The 21,831-nt window shown below is 35.0% G+C and overlaps 1 protein-coding gene across 8 annotated transcripts in view; it reads left to right on the top strand.

Annotated features, from left to right (window-relative positions):
• OSBPL8 (oxysterol binding protein like 8) overlaps positions 1-21,831 on the top strand; it is a 194,802-nt gene that overhangs the window by 90,030 nt on the left and 82,941 nt on the right. For 4 of the 8 annotated variants that reach the window (XM_036865907.1, XM_036865908.1, XM_036865909.1 and 1 more), the window contains 2 exons: positions 1,378-1,414; positions 11,627-11,764. In XM_036865907.1, coding sequence (XP_036721802.1) covers positions 1,378-1,414; positions 11,627-11,764 — 175 coding nt within the window. The remainder of the gene's footprint in view (positions 1-1,377; positions 1,415-11,626; positions 11,765-21,831) is intronic. The other 4 variants (XM_036865913.1, XM_036865914.1, XM_036865915.1 and 1 more) reach the window with 2 other exon arrangements.

The raw sequence follows: 21,831 nt of genomic DNA, 5'->3' as shown, positions 1-21,831 counted from the left end.
CAAAAAGTGGGGATCACTGGGGCCATTTTAGAGGCTGCCTGCCACAAATACTTTAATCTCTTCCCACATGCTTGCTAGCTGTAATGGATTTGAGCACAATTATTTCGTTGTCACTAAAGCTGTATTTTTTTTTAGTTTATCTGTGAAACTGAAATCAGTTTATAGAAGAATGAATTAAAATGGACAACTAGAAAAAATGAATAGAGCAAATGCCTTTAAAGGCATTAGAACATAATTTTAAGCGTTGTGAAATAACCATACTTTAGGGAAGTAACAGGGCCAAGATATTTTTTTTTCCCTAGGAGACAACAGAAGCCCCAAAGCAAACAACTGCTACTTTGTTTTTTTTTTGTTTTTTTTTTTTGGTCAAAACCAGTTAGGATTCCCCATTCCCTTTAAATAAGACCAAACCAACAATGTCATTAGTGGTGGGAACTTTTTGTTTGTTTCTTTCTTCACTTCTGATACGTTTCCATGTTTGGTATTTGAAATGAAGGAGAGAACTAAGGACTCTGTTCCTGCCAAGGGAGGCCAAAGCACTTGTCTATAGGTGACATTTAGTGTAATGCTGTTTATTAAAATAGTTACTACACAAAGGTCAGCAGTCTTTTTCCTGTTTCTTTTAGTTGATTGCAAGTTAATCATTTAAGAATTGGATCTTCTGACTTCCTAGAGACTAGTAGCTCTAGATTATATGCTTGATATTAGTGGGTCCTAAGAAAGTTTTGTCTAACTTAATAAAATTTATTGTTCTTCTAATCAATACTCCTCTTTGTTTTTTTGCCATTTGAGAAAAAAATTTGTTCCACTTTGTTGATGTCTCTGTAAAAGCTCTTTGCACATGCTTGGCGTAATATAAGCACTCAGTAAACTCCTTTCTTTATGTAGAAGAAGCAGCCTGAATTTCTATGTAGTGTTAAGTGCTTTCATGGCATGCAGAACTAATATTTAATAGTGCATGGGTGTTATATATTTTTAAGCCACTTGAATTTAAAGAATGAATAACTTTCTGGCTGTCCTTTACATTTCTAAATAATTTTTTGTCACTCCTAACCCATATCTCGAATTATAGTTGAAAGTAATTTTTCACTTGAGTAATTTTCAAAACAAAATACTTGAGTGATTTCATTTTTCTCTTTCCACCTTCATTTTCCAAAATTAAAGCAAACAGTGCCTAATCCAAGGTCTTTTTATGTGTGGAAAAGAAAATCCCTTGCGAATTATGATTATTAGAATTGATATGCATGTGCTTTCTACTTATAAACTAATGCTGTTTTCCTTGTCCTTTTGTTTCACTGCTGCTTCAATCCTGATACATTTTGCTTCTTCCTGGTTTGGATTGTATTTGTTTGCTGCTCAATTACCCTGCATTAAAAGCTTCTTGGTGATAGCAAAGATGTCCTTGGGCCATCAAGTAAGTAGCTAAAGTTTGAATGGCATGTTTGGAGACATGATAATATTTTGATGTGTACTTAGAAAAGGCATATGGTATTTCCATTTTGGTTATTGAGTCTTCTGCTTTTCTTTCCAGGCATTGAAATATAAAGTAAAGAATATAAATGATCATTCAGTACGCCTCTGTTGTCAGTGTCCATCTGAGATTGTTAGTGTTTGTATATTTACATCTTGATTATCTGAAGATGGATTATTTATTTAGCCAGTTATCTAATTCATAATTTATAAATTCAAAATTCCTAAGTTATGAATTAATACTTCTTTATAGTATCCTTTCTACAATCATCACAAAGCATAGATCAGAGTACTTTGAGGCTGGATATAGTACAACAAATTCACTGTCATATGAAAGTGAGAAATACTGTCTTATTTTGTCAGAATTTTTACATAATAGATAATTTGGTTATGAAAAGTTTTTATGTATACTTTGGCGATTTCATAAGTGACCTGTTTTATCTAGGGATTTAGAAGATACACCCTTTAAATTTATGTCCAAAAAAAATTTTTTGACCAGATGCTGTGCTAGCTTCAGGGGATACACGATGAATAAAACATGTGCCATGCCCTTAAGATCATTACATACTAGTAGGGGAGTTAGACCCATGAATACATAATTTCAAAGCTTTGTGACATATTAAAAGTCATAGAATTACTGAGGTGAATGAAACTTCAGAGATAATTTAATAAAGCATTAATTTTGTAGATGAAGAGCCTGAAGCTAAGAACTTAAATATCTAAGGAGTTAGAATTGGTTGCTAGTTCAATATGTCATCTTCTGGTTTTCAGAAATCAGAATGAAACTATCATTTTACTGAATTCAAGTCTAACCAAATAATTAAGATATTACTGCATCATAAATCAGACAAAGATTTTAACTTTATTCAAGACCAATGTGGAAATTATATCAATTTAGGATGTTTTAGTATTTATTCCTAAATAATTGACTGTTGTAAGTCAGTTCACCACTTTGGGGCTCATTTTTTTTTATTGGCTAAAGAAGGGGACTGAGCAAGATAATGGCCAAGTTTCTTCTACTTGTAAAATACTTTGGTCTAGATCAGTTGCTGTTTGTCTCTAATAATGGTTATAGTATGTTTGTGATTTTGTTTTCTGAGAAGAGAGGTAATTTAAAGTAATATGCTAAAATTCCTTTTTTATTCTAATTGCAACAATTCATAGTATTTTAAATATATTGTTTATTATACATCTAGCATTATTAGAATAGTAAAATTTAAAAGTAGAAAAAGTATACAAATCCCAAAACATCTTTATGCTTTCTTGTTCAGCCTTACTTGTGATACCTGGTAGATATTTTCAATGCATTTTTCTGTTACTTTAATTACCTCATATATTTAGATGTTGGCTCAGGTGAACTGATTGGCACTGCTGAACTTTACAAATAGAATTGCATTTTTAGAAATTTATTGTGGTTATATATTTCAAGCATATGTAAATTAAAATATACAACATATAGTAGAGATGAGATTATACTGTATTCTGCCAACTGTTAAAAGACCGAGACTGTATAATTATTTACTGCAGACCATATATCTTTTTGAGTGAAAAGTAATTTCACATAGTACTTCATTAGGATCTGTACAATTGAATGAAAAAACTATGAAGATCATATTCAAATTACTTATGTATTTGAGAAAAGGTATACCATCTGTAAGGGGATATTTAGGATTTTCATAGAGATTTGTATGACTTTAAACAATTGCTTTGCTTCTTAGTTTTCACTTAGATTAAAAGCAAACACCAGACTTTGAGGCTTGTAATATTCTTCAGATTTTGTATTGATGAGTTGAATTCAGAAAGAATGGTAGTTATAGAATCATATTCTCTTAGAAGTTACAGTATGTTAATTATATTACTATTAATTATTCCAGTGTGATTAGTTTTTACCATATTTAAAAGTAATATGAATAGCAAAGTAGGTTGCTTTGCTTTACTTTGACTACAAAGTAGAACCAGGAGAGGGCACTATAATGCTAATATCTTTAGAAGGTGAGGCAGTTGATTGAATTACCAGAAACTATTTTGGAATCCTGCAGTGATTCATTGGTCAAATATCGATCCAGGCATTTAGTAAGTACTTATTGTCAGTTTTATGCCAAAGGATACAAATGAAAATAAAGTCACTGCCCTTCTTGAGTTTATATGTGCATAGTCTACTATTGTGCAAATGATATAGGACATCAAAATGATTTTTATATTATGCAGATTTTCTGTATAGTTAATGTTTGTGAATGGGGTGAGAGAAAAATTAAAAAATGCTTTCTGTTTTTTTTAAGGTAATATACTCTGTGTATTGCTATATCTACAAACCCTCTCATTTCAAGGTTATCAAAATAATAAACAGTAATACCTCAATCAATAAGGAGTTAGAAAGGGGTGAATAGAACTAAGTTTACACTTTTCCTTTTTTATATAGTGAAGTTATTCAAGACTTAGATATGTATGTCTTTCTGATGGAATACTAAAGCATACTTTAATTCTATTAGCTGTTCTTATAATGTATTTAAATTAGCCCTAAATGTACTAATACTACAAAAGAATATATGAAGCATATGTAAATTATAAAGCATAATCATACAGTGAGTACATATTGAACCTACCACTCAACTAAAGAACTTGAATCCTACAAATGCCTCATGTCTATCTATGTGCTTCTTCTCTTTCCTCTCCCTGTGCCTACCTGCCCAGGGGTGATGACTAATTTGTATTTTTTTGTTTATTATTCTTTGCTTTTTCAAAAACAGATTTTTTGGGTTATTTTTAAGTTACATATGTATCACTAAGGTTTGCTAGGTTTTTAATTTTATAAGAATGGTATCATGCTGTATGTCATCTTCTCGGACATGTTTTTTGTAGTTAACATTGGATTTCCAAGATTCAGCCATGTTACTGGGTATAGATAAAGACCATCTGTTTTTAGTGCTATATACTATTCCATTATATGCCTATACCACAATATCCATATTGTTTTCAATTGATGAATATTTAAGTTGTTTTGATTTTTGCTATTATGAACAGCGTTGCTATGAACATTCTTATTTTTGTCTCTTGGTACACACATATAAGAGTATTTCTAGGTATAAAGCTAAGAGTGGAATTTTTGGACCCATAGGATATGCTGAAATTCACTTTTATAAGATCTAAATGGTTTTCCAAAGTGCTTATATCAGTTTATATTCTGCCAGCAATGCTTAAGATGGCTCACTGATCCCATCCTTACCAGTATTTGGCATTATCAGACTTACTAATTTTTTTCAGTTTTACTGAGTGTAAAATATTTATTTCATTGTGATCTTGATTTGTTTTTTCCTGACTGCTAAAGAGGATGAAAATCTTTTTGTACATTTATTGGCCATTTGCATTTCTTCTTCCATGAACTAACTGTTCACGTTTTCCCACCATTTTTCTTTTTTTTTTTAATTAAAAATTTTTTTAATTGAGGTATAATTGACATACAACATTGTATTAGTTTCAAGTGTGCAACATAATTCCATATTTGTATATATTTTGAAGTGATAACCACAATAAATCCACTTAACATCCATCACCATACATTGTTACAGAATTTTTTTTCTTATGATGACAACTTTAAGATTTACTCTTGTGATAACCTATAATGGAGAAGAATCTGAAAAAGAATATAGATAGGTAGGTAAATATCTATATACATATAGATATATAATTGAATCACTTTGCTGTACACCTGAAACATTGTAAATCAACTGTACTTCAATTTTAAAAAAGATTTACTCTCAGCAAATTTCAAATATGCAATACAGTATTATTAACTCTAGTTGCCATGCTGTACATTACATCCACATGACTTATTTATTTTATAACTGGAAGTTTGTACCTTTTGACCCATTTTGCACAACCACAACCCCATCCCCCTCTCTGGCAAACCGCCAATTTGTTATCTATATCTGTGAGTTCAGTTTTTGTTGTTGTTCTTGGTTATTTGTTTAGCTGCCACATATAAAGGAGATCATATGGTATTTGTCTTTCTCTGACTTAATCTCACTTAGCATAATGCTCTGAAGGGACATCCATGTTGTCACAAATGAAAAGATTTCATTCTTCCATTGATGGACACTTAGGTTGTTTCCATATCTTGGCTATTGTAAATAATGCTTCAGTGAACATGGAATGTGTATATCTTTTCAAATTAGGGTTTTCATTTTCTTAGGATAAATACCCAGAAGTGGAATTGCTGGATCATATGGTAGTTCTACATAGGTTTACTTTTTGAGGAACCTACATACTGTTTTCCATAATGGCTGCACCAATTTACATTCCCACCAACAGTGCACAAGGGTTCCCTTTTCTCCACATCCTCATCAATACTTGTTTTTTCTTGTCGTTTTGATAATAGCAATTCTAACAGGTGTGAGGTGATACCTCATTGTGGTTTTGATTTGCATTTACCTGATGATTAGTGATGTTGAGCATCTTTTCATGTACCTTTTGGCTATTGAGCTATATGAGTTCTTTATATATTTTGGATATTAACCCCTTATCAGATATATGATTTGCAAGCATTTTATTCCATTCATTGTGTTGATGGTTTCCTTTGCTGTGCAGAAGCTTTTTAGTTTGATGTCGTTTCACTTGTTTATTTTTGCTTTTATTGCCTTTACTTTTGGTGTCAAATCTAAAAAATCATTGCCAAGACTGATGTCAGGAAGCTCACTTCTAGGGACTTCCCTGGTGGTGCAGTAGCTAAGAATCCACCTGCCAATGCAGGGGACAAGGGTTCAAGCCCTGGTCCGGGAGGATCCCACATGCCGAGGACAACTAAGCCTGTGCACCACAACTAATGAGCCTATGCTCTCGAGCCCACGAGCCACAACTACTGAGCCCGTGTGCTGCAACTGCTGAAACCCACGCACCTAGAGCCTGTGCTCTGCAACAAGAGAAGCCACTGCAATGAAAAACCTGTGCACCGCAATGAGAAGCCCACGCACCGCAGCGAAGAGCAGCCCCCGCTCGCCGCAACTAGAGAAAGCCTGCGTGCAGCAATGAAGGCCCAACACAGCCAAAAATAAATAAATTAAATAAATAAATAAATAAATAAAAGAAAAAAAAGGTCACTTCCAGTTTTCTTCTAGGAGTTTTATAGTTTCAGGTCTTAAATTTGAGTCTTTAATCCATTTTGAGTTAATTTTTTTGTCAGAAAGTAAGTGGTCCAGTTTCATCCTTTTGCATGTGGCTGTCTAGTTTTCCCAACACCATTTATTAAAGAGACTGGCCTTTTCCCCATTGTATATTCTTGGCTTCTTTGTCATAAATTAATTGACCATATATGTGTAGGTTTATTTCTGGGCTCTCTATTCTGTGCCATTGATCTATGTGTCCCTCTATATGCCAATACCACAGTGTTTTGATTACTGTAGCTTTGTAATATAATTTGAGATCAGGGAGTGTGATGCCTCCAGCTTTGTTCTTCTTTCTCAAGATGGCTTTGGCTACTTGGGGTCTTGTGTGGTTCCACACAAACTCCATTGGAATTGTGAGAGGGATTGCATTGTCTGTAGATTGCTTTGGGTAGTATGGACATTTTAATACTATCCCTCCAATCCATAGCATGGTATATCTCTCCATTTGTGTGTGTCTTCTTCAATTTCTTTCCTCAGTGTTTTACAGTTTTCAGTGTACTGGTCTTTCACCTCCTTGGTTAAGTTTATTCTCAGGCATTCTTTTCGATGCATCTTCCCATTTTTCTTTTGCATTTTTGGCCTTTTTCTAATTGATTTATAGGAGTTTTTTTTTTTTTAACATATTCTGGATACCAACTCTTTGTTAATTATATGTGTTGCAAATATTTTCTCTTGTTTTTTGTCGATTTCTTTATATCTTTTGGTTAGATTCTTAATTTTTTTTCCTTTCTTTTTTGGTTAGTGCTTTGTTGTGTCTTTTTTTTAATTTTTGAATTTAATTTTATTTATTTTTTTATACAGCAGGTTCTTATTAGTCACCAATTTTATACACATCAGTGTATACATGTCAATCCCAATCGCCCAGTTCATCACACCACCATCCCCACCCCCTCACGGCTTTACCCCCTTGGTGTCCATACGTTTGTCCTCTACATCTGTGTCTCAATTTCTGCCCTGCAAACCATTTCATCTGTACCATTTTTCTAGGTTCCACATATATGTGTTAATATAAGATATTTGTTTTTCTCTTTCTGACTTACTTCACTCTGTATGACAGTCTCTAGATCCATCCACATCTCAACAAATGACCCAATTTCATTCCTTTTTATGGCTGAGTAATACTCCATTGTATATATGTACCACATCTTCTTTATCCATTCATCTGTTGATGGGCATTTAGGTTGCTTCCATGACCTGGCTGTTGTAAATAGTGCTGCAATGAACATTGGGGTGCATGTGTCTTTTTGAATTGTGGTTTTCTCTGGGTATATGCCCAGTAGTGGGATTGCTGGATCATATGGTAATTCTATTTTTAGTTTTTTAAGGAACCTCCATACTGTTCTCCATAGTGGCTGTATCAATTTACATTCCCACCAACAGTGCAAGAGGGTTCCCTTTTCTCCACACCCTCTCCAGCATTTGTTGTTTGTAGATTTTCTGATGAAGCCCATTCTAACTGATGTGAGGTGATACCTCATTGTAGTTTTGATTTGCATTTCTCTAATAATTAGTGATGTTGAGCAGCTTTTCATATGCTTCTTGGCCGTCTGTATGTCTTCTTTGGAGAAATGTCTATTTAGGTCTTCTGCCCATTTTTGGATTGGGTTGTTTGTTTGTTTAATATTGAGCTGCATGAGCTGTTTATATATTTTGGAGATTAATCCTTTGTCCATTGATTCGTTTGCAAATATTTTCTCCCATTCTGAGGGTTGTCTTTTTGTCTTGTTTATGGTTTCCTTTGCTGTGCAAAAGCTTTTAAGTTTAATTAGGTTCCATTTGTTTATTTTTGTTTTTATTTCCATTACCCTAGGAGGTGGATCAACAAAGATCTTGCTGTGATTTATGTCAAAGAGTGTTCTTCCTCTGTTTTCCTCTAAGAGTTTTACAGTGTCCAGTCTTACATTTAGGTCTCTAATCCATTTTGAGTTTATTTTTGTGTATGGTTTTAGGGAGTGTTCTAATTTCATTGTTTTACATGTAGCTGTCCAGTTTTCCCAGCACGACTTATTGAAGAGACTGTCTTTTCTCCATTGTATATCCTTGCCTCCTTTGTCATAGATTATTTGACCATAGGTGCATGGGTTTTAAAGGAATCATTTCCTACCCCAAATTTATAAAGATATTCTCTTAAATTTTCTTTAAAAAGTTTTCAAGTTTTGCTTTTTGCATTTATGTTTTTAATTTCATAAAAAATTTTCTTTGTGTGTGGTATGAGAGTGGGACCTATTTTTCCAACATGGGTGACCAATTTTCCTAGTATCAATATTATTAATTGCATAGTCTTCCTACCTTTAGCATATATACCGCTCCACATATGCATGGGTTTGTCTCAGAGAGCTCTCTGTTAAGGTCTTTAGATCAATTTGTCTCTCTCTATATCAGTACCATACATTTTAAATTTCAGTAATAATTTTTAGGTATTAAATGGATATTGGATTTAGTAACTGAATAAGTCACCATATACTTTATGATAATGAAGTTTCATAAAAATATAAAATTTGTTGATTTAATTCCTTCAACAAAATTCTTTTGAACACCTTCAGTATGCCAGAATCGCACTGGGACTTGAGGATTTATGGAAAAATAAGGCAGACAAAACTCCCTTCTCATGGAATTTATGGTCTCATGTAGAAGGCAGGTAATAGACAAATAAATGATATAATTTCAGGTACTGATAAGAGCTACAGTGAAAATCAGGTAGGGTAACGTGACAGAATATAATTGTGGTAGAATGGGCACTAACCAAAACAAAAAAAACTCAAAACCAGAATTGATAAATTGTATTCTATTAAAATTAGGAACTGACTTATCAAAAAACACAATGAGGGGCTTTTCTAAAGAGATGACATTGGAACACAGACAACAAATGATGAGAGTGGTCAATAATATGAAGATCTGGGGTAGAAGTATTCCAGGTAGAAGGGAGAAAAGATATAAGGGTTGCGACTGGGGCAAGATGGCATGTTTGAGGAATACCAAGAAGGCCATTATGGCTGGAACCAAGTGAATAAAGAGGAGAATAGTAGAGAATGAGGTTGGAAAGATAAGCAAAGGCCAGACTGTTGAATCTTTAGGCCATGGAATTTATTGCAAATATAATGGAAAGCCATTGTGGATATTTCTGCTTAATACAAATCTGATCTATGGTTTACAAAGATTACTCAGGCTTCTGTATAGAGAATGAACTCTACACAAGGCAGGGAGCAAGATGCTAAGTCTGGAGACTAAATAGAAATCTGCTGCTGTGATAATGGTGGTAATGGTGGCTTGGAACAGGGTGGTAGTTGTGGAAGTGAGGAGAAGTAGGAGGATTCCAGATAAATTTTGAAGATAGAGTATAAAGATCTCACAGATGAATTGGATATGAAATGTGAAAGAAAGAGAAAAATCGAAGAATACATCTAAGGTTTTTGGCCTAAGAAAGTGGGGGAGGGGAATAGTGATTCCATTAACAGATGGGAGAGAGGCAGGTTTGGAGGATAAGGAAAGGCAAGAACGGTTCTGGATAAATTTGAGATGTCTGTAAAATAATGGAGGTGATTATAAGGCAGGTAGTTGGATATGTGAGTTCTTGAGTTTAAGAGGAGGTAAAAATTAGTAGTCATCAGTGTAAGGATTCTTTTTTATGGACTTGATGGGAAAATAAATTTTTTATATCTTTACTTGGATGGTAAGTGAAAGTATTTTTGAATTTTTACTTTAAAATTTAAGGAGCTAAAATGTAATTTTGATAACTTTAGCACAATTTGAAAACATGTTAAAGCAATTCGATTTAAAAGATAAGGTGGGGGCCTCCCAGGTGGCACAGTGGTTGAGAATCCGCCTGGCAATGCAGGGGACACGGGTTCGAGCCCTGGTCTGGGAAGATCCCACATGCCGCGGAGCAACTGGGCCCGTGAGCCAGAATTACTGAGCCTGCGCGTCTGGAGCCTGTGCTCCGCAGCAAGAAGAGGCCGCGATAGTGAGAGGCCCGCGCACCGCGATGAAGAGTGGCCCCCACTTGCCGCAACTAGAGAAAGCCCTCGCACAGAAACGAAGACTCAACACAGCCATAAGTAAATAAATAAATAAAATTTAAAAAAAAAAGATAAGGTGATTAAAAATGTGAATATTAAGTTCTCATTAAGTTTAAAATTACATCTAGACTGAAGACAGAATCATCCTTTCTCAAGATAAAACTAAAGTTTTCATAGACTGAAAAGCACAGTTATATAAAATGAAAGGATGGAGATCCTGGGGCACTGTGGACTTGCTCACGATTTGCCCTACTCCTTCAATGAGTATTTTTCTCTTTTCTGTCCTCTCTGGAACTGGGCATTGCTCTCCTCTATTAGTAGCTTGGTCAAATGGGTGAACAGCAGCCTTAAACACTAGATTGATTGTTGGGGCAGCAAGCTTTCGAGACCAGACTTTAAACCAAATGGTCCTAAGTTAGAATCTTACCTTTATTACTTAGTCTTAGGCAAGACAATCTCTGAACCTAAAGTTTCTCCATCTCTAAAATAAGAATCACATCTACTTTCCATGAAAATTAGAAATTAGAGTAGAAATTCTAACCATTTTATACTGCTATTAATTTGTATTTTTTTTCTCATTACTAATGAGGTTGACTATCTTTTCATGTGTTTACTGACCATTTGTATTTCTTCTGTGAAATGACGTTGTCTATTGCTTACTGCTCTATTGGCAAATATATAGAGTTAATAACACAATGAAAGGTTGACAGTAAACCTTGGAGTACTTTCATTATCAGAATATGTACTTTCATTTTTATGAGGTCTATAATTTGTATAATTTGACTCATACCTATAAATTCATCTTGAATTGATAACAAACTAAAAATAAAACAATTACATTAATTTATTAAAGTATTGAGTTGGTAAAATGAATATAACCACCTAGGCCATTTCAATCATAGTTCTATTCCATGTTATTAACTATGCCTTTACGTAAATCTATGACTTAAGTACTAATTCTTTTTCCCTTCTTTCCTTGAGCTGTGGTAGCAAACAGTGACGATACTCAACACCTGACACCAGGAAAGATGAGTCAGCGCCCAGGGAAAGAAGCTTTTCCAACGCCAACCAAAGATTTGTATCAGCCATCTTTTAGTCCAGCAAGTCCTCATAGCCAGGGTAAGGAGTTGTACTTTCAGTGTTTTTTGTTGTTGTTAATGGTGTGGTGTGTGTTTGTGTGTGTGTGTGTTTAGGGAGAAAATGACATTTGGGGGTCTGTCATGACTTTTCTTTTGGACTGTTTGGTTTTATAAAGGTTTATGTTTGTTTTGATCGTTCATAATACTCTTGAAATGAGTGCATTTTCCTTTAGAGTCCTTTAATTCCCCTTATGTTCTCCAACATATTTGGTTAGTTGTATCATTCTTCTAATTCAGTGATTCTCAAACTTTTTGGTCTCAGGGCTCCATTGTACTGTCAAAGATTACTGAGGCCCCCAAAGAACTTTCGTTTATGTGGGTTAGGTAACCTCTTGATACTTACTGTATTGTAAATTAAAACTAAAACCTTAAAAAAATGTTTACTCTATTTTTTTAATTGAAGTATAGTTGATGTACGTACAATATTATGCACATTACAGGTGTACAATATAGTGATTCACAATTTTTAAAGGTTATACTCCATTTATATTTATTATAAAATATTGGCTATATTCCCTGTGTCATATAATAAATCCTGTAGCTTATTTTATATGTAATAGTTTGTTTAAAATGTTTACTCTTAATTCATTTAAAATTAAATAATAAACCTATCACAGGTTAATATGATTAAAATATTTTTATGAAAAATAACTGTCCCCCTCTCCCCCACCAATAAAAAGTTGAGTGAGAATGAGAAGAGTAGTATTCTTTTCCCTCAGGGTCCCTCAACCTTGGCCCTATTGTCATTTGGGGCTGGATAGTTCTTTGTTGAGGGGAGATATCCCGTGCATTGTAGGATATTTAGCAGCATCCTTGGCCACTACACAGTAGATGCCAATAGCATTTTTCCTGATTGTGACAACTAGAAATAGCTCTAGATCTTGACAAATGTCCCTTGCGGGATAATTGTCTCTGGCTGAGAACTACTGTTACACAGTTTTTGCAAATCTCTTTAATTTATGTCTAGCTTTATCAAGGACATTTGTAAGTGAAACTGGCCTTCTTTTACTGCAAGTGCATGGCAGTGAAGAAATCAGTGACTACTACTGCAATCTGGTGCCTCTGCTTTGATATGTGCTGAAGTGCCAGTGGTCTTACCCAGCATTGCTTTTGCACTATCAGTGAAAATGTCAACACAGTGAAAAAGTATTATGAAACTAGTTTTGACCTTGCAGACCCTTTAAAAGAGTCTTGGGGACTTCCAGGGATTATGAAATTCCTAATTCATAATTGATACCTTTTGTATATTGGATTCTGCTTCTTAGCTAAAGTTTATTTGATCAAATGCTTTGAACTCTCCTGTGGTACTACTGGTAACTGTGGTGGAAAGACTTCTGCTTTTAAAACTAAGAACTTAAATTTGGTGTTTGAAAGCTAATATGTACTTAGGTTATCAAGTATTTTTAAAAATTTAGTCTTAACAATTATGTTATACTGTCTGCATAGTTAGACAGGTTTTAGTGTTGTTACTTTATGAATTATTCCTTGAAGTATGCTTTAGTTACTTCTTTTTAAATGAATATTAACTGGTTAATAGTAAGCTACATGATCATTTTCTAATTTATTCCAGTGGAAAATGCTTTTCTAGTCGTGTTAGATGGAGACATTTTTACATAGCATTGCAGGAATTGGAAAAACTTTAACAAGATAAAAACAATTACTACTATGCTAAAATTTATTGCTTGGTTGTTGAATATATTTTGGAAAATTGGTATTTTTGTTTCTAAATGCTTTTTTGAAAATGGATATATGGTACACAATGGTATAAATAAGCTTCATTAAGATAAAATTCTGAAAGGATGCAGCTTACGTGATTTTTTTGTTCTGTGCACCAGAATTTTGACTGTAATAAATATGGTTCATCTGATTCATATATCTGTGTACTAGAATATTTAGAGGAATTCTTTAACTTGGAATTTAATGAAGCAACAAAAAGGTTAGTTACTAATCATTAAAACTACTATCATATGTGTCACGAACATTTTCAGGCAAACAGGGAATTTGAGAGAATAGTGCAATGAACACTAATAAATCCATCAGGTAGATGTAAGAAATTATTAACCTTTTTTTGGATTTATTTTATTTATTTGGGGGTGGGGCTGGAATATTTGGAGTAAATCATAGACCTCATGATGTTGTATCCCCAAATACTTAATCCATCTGTAAAAATTAAGAACATTTTCTTATATAACCATAAAACCTTTATTAGATCTAACAAAGTTAATGATAATTATTTAATATAAGCTAACACCTAGCTCAAATTTAAATTTCCCCAATTGTCCCCAAGTTTTTTGCAATAAGCTTCTTGAAACCAGGATCCAAGAAAAGTTCATGCATTGCATTTGGTTGTTATATAATTATATCTCCTTTAATCCCAGAGAGCCTCCTTGTTTACTCTTATTTTCTCTTGTGCCTTTGACTTTTTTAAGAAACTAGGTCAATGTCCCTACAGAGTGTTTGACCTTTTGGATTTGATTGCCTCCTTGCAGTATTGTTTTATTTGTTTCCCCCTGTCTTTTGTATTTTCTGTGAACTGGAAGTTAAATGCAAAGGCTTGATTACATTCAGGTTGAACATTTTTGGCAAGATTGTTTTCTAGGGGATGTGTACCACTTCATGCTTCCTCGCATGAGAATTCACTCAACATACGATTGTCCCACTATTAGTGATGTGAGATTGATCAGTAAGTTCAGGTGGTGACAGCCTGATCCTCTTCAATTGAAAGTTGCATCTTTTCTCCCCTTATAACCTGAAAGTAAAAGACAGTTGGCACCTAGTAAATATTCTGTTCCCCATCAACTTTTCACCTAAAGGTGTAAGCACTCTTTGATGATCAAGATCAATTACAACATTAGGGTGGAAAAATGGTGATTTTCTAATTCTGTCATTCTTTTTACACTTGAAGTTTTTCTGTAAGAAAGAGATCTTAATTATCTTAAGGCTACCTAGTAAACACTGAAATATAGTACCTATATGAAAGTCAGGATAAATGATTATTGCCTCCTAAGTACCAGTTTTTTAGATTAAAAAGAAGACATAAAGTCTACTTCCGGTGGTGACACATTTTTTTGGCTTAAAAATTTTTTAATGTAAAGAACTCATGCATTGAAGATAATAATAGTATCTATCCAGCACATAAGATTTTTATAAGGCTTAAAATGCGTTAATACATATAAAAAGCTTAGAACATAGTCTGGTAAATGATAACCACTCATGATAGCTGATTAATAATAACCACAACAACAATATTATTACTATTATTATTATTTTAAATAAATGATTCTATTTGAGTTGAAGGCTGATATTTCGACTTTTGCTGTACTTCACCATCTTATAGAGGCTCATTTGGAAATTCTTTTAGTATGAATGGCCATGTACAACCTCTAACTTTTGCATTTACAGCGGCCGTAGTGTTAGTTATATCTTGATTTACACCTAAATGTTCCTGGGTAAGTTATGGGTAAATTAATATTTGTAGAGTGAATTACATACTGAACGTACTTCTTTGTTAAAGTCAACCTATTGGGTTTTTGTAATGTATAATACCTCCCTCTGGTTTACCTACTGAAATTCCACATCATAGTTTTCAGGTGTCAGAGGTGTGTTTGAAATAAGATAAACCCATTAACTCTTGGTTATGGTGAAGATAAATTATTGGAGATTAACAAATATCTAGAAAACCTCTTTGATAGGTCTGCCTTAACTCAAGTACTCTAGATCAGTATTTCAACTTCTGAATGGAAAGAATTCTAAAACCTTATTGATAGTAATAATGACTAACATTTAAAGTTCCCTGTGTCTCTTAAGTGCTTTTTACATGCATTATTAGCTCCTGGAATTCATATAAGAACCTTATGGTATATAAATCATTCTCCCTGTTTCACAAATGAAGAAACTGAGCAGTTGGTAAGGGTAATTTCCTTAATGTAGTTTACACAGTTAATATGTGATAGAGCTAAAATTTGAACCTAGATATGACTCCAGACGTTTATATTTTTTAAGTTTTGATCAATTTAGTCATTAGATTTTTGAGGCTCAAATTTTCCAAACCTTAACTCTGGCTCCTGTGTCTTTCGATATAACCCCATTATGTGTACAATGCTTTATGTGGAGTCTTTTTTTTCTTTCTTTCTTTGAGTACTATATAGGAGTACAGTTGTGAAATCATATGATGAGTGTATGTTTTACTTTATAAGAAATGGCCAAAACTGTTTTCCAAAGTAGTTATACCATTTTACATTTGTCAGCAGTGTATGAACATTTCAGTTGCTCTGTAACCTTGATTTCTTTTAGTTTTGCCATTCTAGTGGGTGTATAGTAATATCACATTGTGGTTTTAATTTGCATTTCCCTGATGACTAATAATGTTGAGCATCTTTTCATATGCTCATTGGCCACTTGTATATCTGAAGTGTCAGTTCAGATGTTTTTGCCCATTTAAAAATTTGGCTTGTCTTATTGAGTTTTAAGAATTTTAAAATATATTTCAGTATCATCCTTTGCTAGCTGTATATGTTGTATTTTCTTCCAGTCTTGGCATGCCTTTTCATTGTCTAAATGATTTCTTTCAAAGAACAGATGTTTTTAATTTTGATGAAATCCAATTTATCAATTTTTCCCTATGACTCGAGCTTTCCCCCCCCCCATTAAAGAAATCTTTGTCTACCCTAAAGTTGCAAAGAACATTTTTTGTGATTTCTTCTAGAAGTTTAAAGTGTCGCAGCTCTGGTGTTTATCTTCATTTTCCTTCTTAACTATCATCGTCTTAGGTCAGGTCCTTATTATTCCATACCTACATTACTTAGTACCATAGTATCCTAACTCCTCTTAGGACCTTGCCTTCCAATATACCAGGCTCATCTTTCTTAACAAGACAACCAAACAGAAAATCATTGTTACATGTTAAGGTGAGACTGTGATGGGACTAGGGTTCTTATAGATGTATATGGTCAGAGAAAACATGGATCCTATGAAGTAGGTCTCTTAGGGAAATTATATGAATAAAGAGAAATAGAAAATTATAAATGAAAATACAGATTTTTATTATTCAAGCTTATAACTGAAAACTTCATTAGGTATCTGCATTTACGACACTCCCATTCTCAAAAAGCCAGTGGTTGACTGTTGCCTAGAGCAGTGGCTCCTAAGTCTGGCTGTATCTGAGAATCACCTGGGAGCTTTCTTTGCTTAGATGTAGCTTTTTCTCCAGCCTTTCAAAATCTCTAGGGTGAGTCTGTGTATTTATGTAGCTCTCCAAGTGTATCTGATATAGCAACATTTGGATCAGCAAGCAGAAACCAGGAATAAAGAGCATAAATTACAGTTTTCATAATCTTGTAGTTAGAGCTGTTAGTATTTCTGACTTTATTCTTCCCTTCCAATTTCATTTTATATTTTCCCCCATCATGAACCTAGCTAGATGACTTTCTTCCCTGTTCCCCATAAGACTGTGCTTATATTTATTCTCATTCTCCATTGTGGAACATTCTCTCCCTTCCCTCTGCTTATCTAATTCTTCTCAAATCCCAGGGTGCAAAAAGATGACCTCAAAATAAGGATCAGATCAAGAGTTCTTCTGTAAGATTTTTTTTGGTTGAGACCTCAGAAAGATTTAAGACAATGCCTCTTTGAGCCTTTCAGCTAGAAAAAAGCACTGAAAAGAGTCTTAAAGGCATACCTTATAAGAATGTCTCACCTAGTCCAAAGAGCTTCAAGGCTCTTAAGTCTGCTGTCCTACAGTACCATGACAGACAGCCCAAAGAAGAGAGTGGCCTATCTCAAAGAGATTAGTGGGTGTGACGTCTGTTTAATGGAGTTATTTCCAATAAAATTCATAGGAAACCCACAAAGTTGTTACAAGGATGGTACTAATCAAAGCACCAGCAGCCTAGACATAAAAGGATAGACAAAGTTCAACTAAAAAGAACCTTTGTATGTGTGGGGAATCCCAGTCTTTTTTTTTTAATATATTTTTTAAATTAATTTATTTTATTTATGGCTGTGTTGGGTCTTCGTTTCTGTGCGAGGGCTTTCTCTAGTTGCGGCAAGTGGGGGTCACTCTTCATCGCAGTGCGCAGGCCTCTCATTATCGTGGCCTCTCTTGTTGCGGAGCACAGGCTCCAGATGCGCAGGCTCAGTAATTGTGGCTCACGGGCCTAGTTGCTCCGCGGCATGTGGGATCTTCCCAGACCAGGGCTCAAACCCGTGTCCCCTGCATTGGCAGGCAGATTTTCAACCACTGCACCACCTGGGAAGCCCGGAGTCCCAGTCTTATACGGGCAGGGAGCAAGCTGAGAAAGCTACACTGTTGCAAACGTGAACCATTTCTTATGAAACAGGAAGAGTGACCTGGAGGATGGAGCTGGAGCCCAGAGGGTAGAGTCAACAGTGACAGAGGACTGTTTTCAGGGAGCAGAACTGTTGTTCTAGTCAAGTTGCTGATGACATGTCCCTAGCAGATTTCACAATTGCTATGGTACTGATATGTGCCTTCTGTGTAACTCCCTATTCCCTACAGCTTTTGAACTCAAGTGTCTATTGCAATTCTATCCCTGGCTTACTGCAGTGGGGCAGATAAGTTATCTTTTGAGGCAATGGGATTTTGATTTAAGAGGAAATGTATCAAAGGAACCATATGGGGACTTCCCTGGTGGTCCAGTGGTTAAGACTCCACCCTTCCACTGCAGTGGACATGGGTTTGATCCCTGGTCAGGGAACTAAGATCCTGCATGCTGCATGGCCAGAAATTTTAAAAAAAAATTTAATAAAAAAAAAAAAAAAAAAGGAACCATATATGCCTAACTAAACCCAAGGAGTACATGTGCATTTGAACCTGATTTAGATAACAAGATCCTGGCCTTACAGCCAGTGCTGTAATAGGATGACATTTTGATTAGGGAAAGGGCATTGAGTATATTTGGCATGTGGAAGGAATGTAAATTAGGTGGACAGTGGTATATTTCATTTTCAAAGGTGACTGCACCAGTGTCTTTCATCTCACATGCTCTTTTTCTATGTGTCCTTACAACTTGCCCATCAAGAAATGGAGTCTATTCCTCTTCCACCCCTACCTCTGTTTAGTTCTAGGCTGGCCATGTCTGTTGGCCAGTCTATTGGCTATGACCAATAGAATGTAGTAGAAGTGATATTCTAGGACTTTTGAGACCAGGCATTAAAAAGATCTGGTAACTTGTATTTTTGTATATTGGAGGAAGTCAGCTTCCATGTAAAAGTCTCACCATCCACATACTACCAGCTATATGAAAGCCCAAATTGGCCACCCCCTAGCTGTTCTAGTCACCTAGCTAAAGGACCAGACATGTGAGTGAGGAAAGCATATTGGGATTTCCAGCAGATGCTATGTGGATTAGAGACAAGCCGTCCCCATCTGCCCCCCTCCCCCAGTTTGCCAAAATTGTAGAATTATGGGCAAATAATTTTAGTGTTTTAAACCAATAAGTGTTGAGTGGTTTATTGTACAACAATAGATAACTGTAAGAGTAGGCAACACAAAATGATTAGAATTGCATTTATAAATTTGGAAGAATACAGTATATGAGAGAAGACTCATTACTAGACTGTACCACCCAGGCGAGGTGAATACAGCCTGCATGAGAGTGACAGTTGTGTGAGTTTTAAAAAAAAAAGTGGAGAAATATATAGAGGAAAATTTGTCAGGGATTAGTGATTGATTGGGTTGGGGGGTGACAGAGGAAAAAGAGAGGGAGGACTCAGCAATGACTCCTTGATATTTTGCTTGGGAAACTAGTTAAGCAGTTTACCAAGATAGGGGACTATGGAGGAAGACTATGTTTGGGGGAAAGATGCTGAGAACTCCAATTTTGGACATGGTGAGTTTGAAGGACTTTATCCATGTGGAGCTGTTGAGGAGGAAATTGGCTTTATGGGTTTAGAATTTAACAGACACTTACACACTAGATATGTAGATTTGGAAGTCATCAGCTTAAATATAGTAATTGACGACAGAGTTAAAACAATTGTGTAGATCAGTTTAGTGATTCTCAGACAGTACAGTTTTGGTTTTTTTTTTAATGAAATAGAATAGGATCAAAAGATCAGAGTTTATGTAATCTGATCTGTGAAATTGTTATCTGATACTCATATGTGTACACACACACACTTGATGTAAAATATAGTTCTCATTGTGAGCTGTGAAAAGTTTGGAAAGAATTGTAGTTTGAGAAAATAAAGGAGTTGGAACACAGTCCTAAGAAGTGTCAGCATTTAAAGATCTGTTGGAGAAGGGATTGGCAAAGAAGATTTGTAAAGGAATGTTATATCCCAGGAGAATGAAACAGGGTTTTATGAAGGAAGGGGAGTGACCTACAGTTTTATATATAACTCAAAAGTAAAGCCAATTAAGACAACTGAAAAATTATCCATTGACAAGATATCTTTGATAACTTTTGTGAAATCAGTTTTGGAAACAGTGATGAAGCTAGATGGCAATAGGATGAGGAATAAGAAAGATAAGAAATTGGGGACAGTTAAGATAGCAAACTCTTAGGAATTGTGCCTTTGAAGGGGAGGAATGTGTAGGGTAGATAGAAAAAGAACATGGGACAAAAAGGAGATTTGTTTTAAGATGAGATATTTGAGCATGTTCAGACATTGACAGGGGAAAGTCAGTAGAGAGAAATACTATAGTAGAAAGGAGAATTAATAGGGCAGGTTCTCAGAGAAGGCATCAGGGATGGGATCCATTGTGAAGATTAAGGGATCGACTGGACTAGGAATACAGCTAGAAAGTGGAGGAACCATGATAGTGGGATTGCTAAGTAGCGTTTAGGTTGGTATCAATCTGACCTAGTATGGGATTTTCTTCTGTAACGTTAGGCTTTGCTTGGTGTATGCAACAAAAGAATGGTGGCAGAGTGAGTGTGGGATGCTGGCAAGGGAGTGGAGTTTGGTGGATGAGCTTGGTGGACTGCTTTGGTGGAGGGGTAGGATCTGTAGGAGGCAATGCCAGGATCAGTAGATGGCTTGGAAGCATTGTGTTAAGTGGCTGTAGGGGCAAGGGCTCTCTTACAGACAAATACTGAACTGATAAAATAATTGCGGGTTAGTGTAAAAGGAAGAGAGTTGTTGAGCGTAAATAAATGTCTGTTTGTCATATATATATATATATATATTTATATATTATAAGTATATATTCCCCCATGCCTTGCATAGTACCTGCAACATAGTAGGTACTTTTATGTTTATAATAAGTGAATATGTGAATAAATATCTTTATTGAGTACCTGTTATGTGCTGGTTCCTGCCACTGTGAAGCTTATAGGCTCATTTTTTAATGAATAAATGCAATTTTGGAGGTGATCTTCATGTGCTGGTAGCCCCTTCTCTGACATGAACCTCATGTGTCATATTGTTCCTGTGTTTGCTAACGAGAGAGAGTGGATGACCAGGCAGACAGACAGGTTGATTGATTCATTCATTCATTCACTCATTCATTCATTTAAAATGACATTCGTTTTGCTGACATTTGCTGGACTCATACTAATAGCTACCATTTATTGAGCACTTTCTGAGTTTGGCTATTATACTAAAAGGTTTATATGCCGAATTATATTTAACTTTTGAAACAACCCCACAAGATATAGGCACAGTTACTATGTCTGCTTTACAAGTGAGGCAGTTGAGGATTAGGGATGTTAAGAAATTTGTTCCAATTCACAAAACTAGTAAGTGTCAGAGGCAGGTTTCAAATTCAGGACTGTCAAAGCCCATAGTCTTTAACTCTTCAACTATACTGGAGTGAATTACAGACCAGCTATTTTCTTTTTCTGTTTTATACATGGTATGGTGATAGAAATTTATGTTTTGCGAGTGCTTTAGAATGGCAGAGATTCTTACTGTTCCTGTTTTCTGGCTGAGTCTCCTTTATACATATTGATTCAGACCAATTTAATGTGGGTCACTTTCCCTTAAAAACAACTTAAGTTTATTTTTTTGCACTGTGGTTTCCTTACATCATTTTAGGATTTTTTTTCTTTTTTTTTGGAGGAACTAGGGAGACTCTGGCTC

This window comes from Balaenoptera musculus, chromosome 10, assembly GCF_009873245.2.
Source record: "Balaenoptera musculus isolate JJ_BM4_2016_0621 chromosome 10, mBalMus1.pri.v3, whole genome shotgun sequence".
NCBI classification, from domain to species: Eukaryota; Metazoa; Chordata; class Mammalia; order Artiodactyla; family Balaenopteridae; genus Balaenoptera; species Balaenoptera musculus.
The sequence above is the reverse complement of the archived record's forward strand: the minus strand, read 5'-3'. Positions and strand labels throughout refer to the sequence as shown.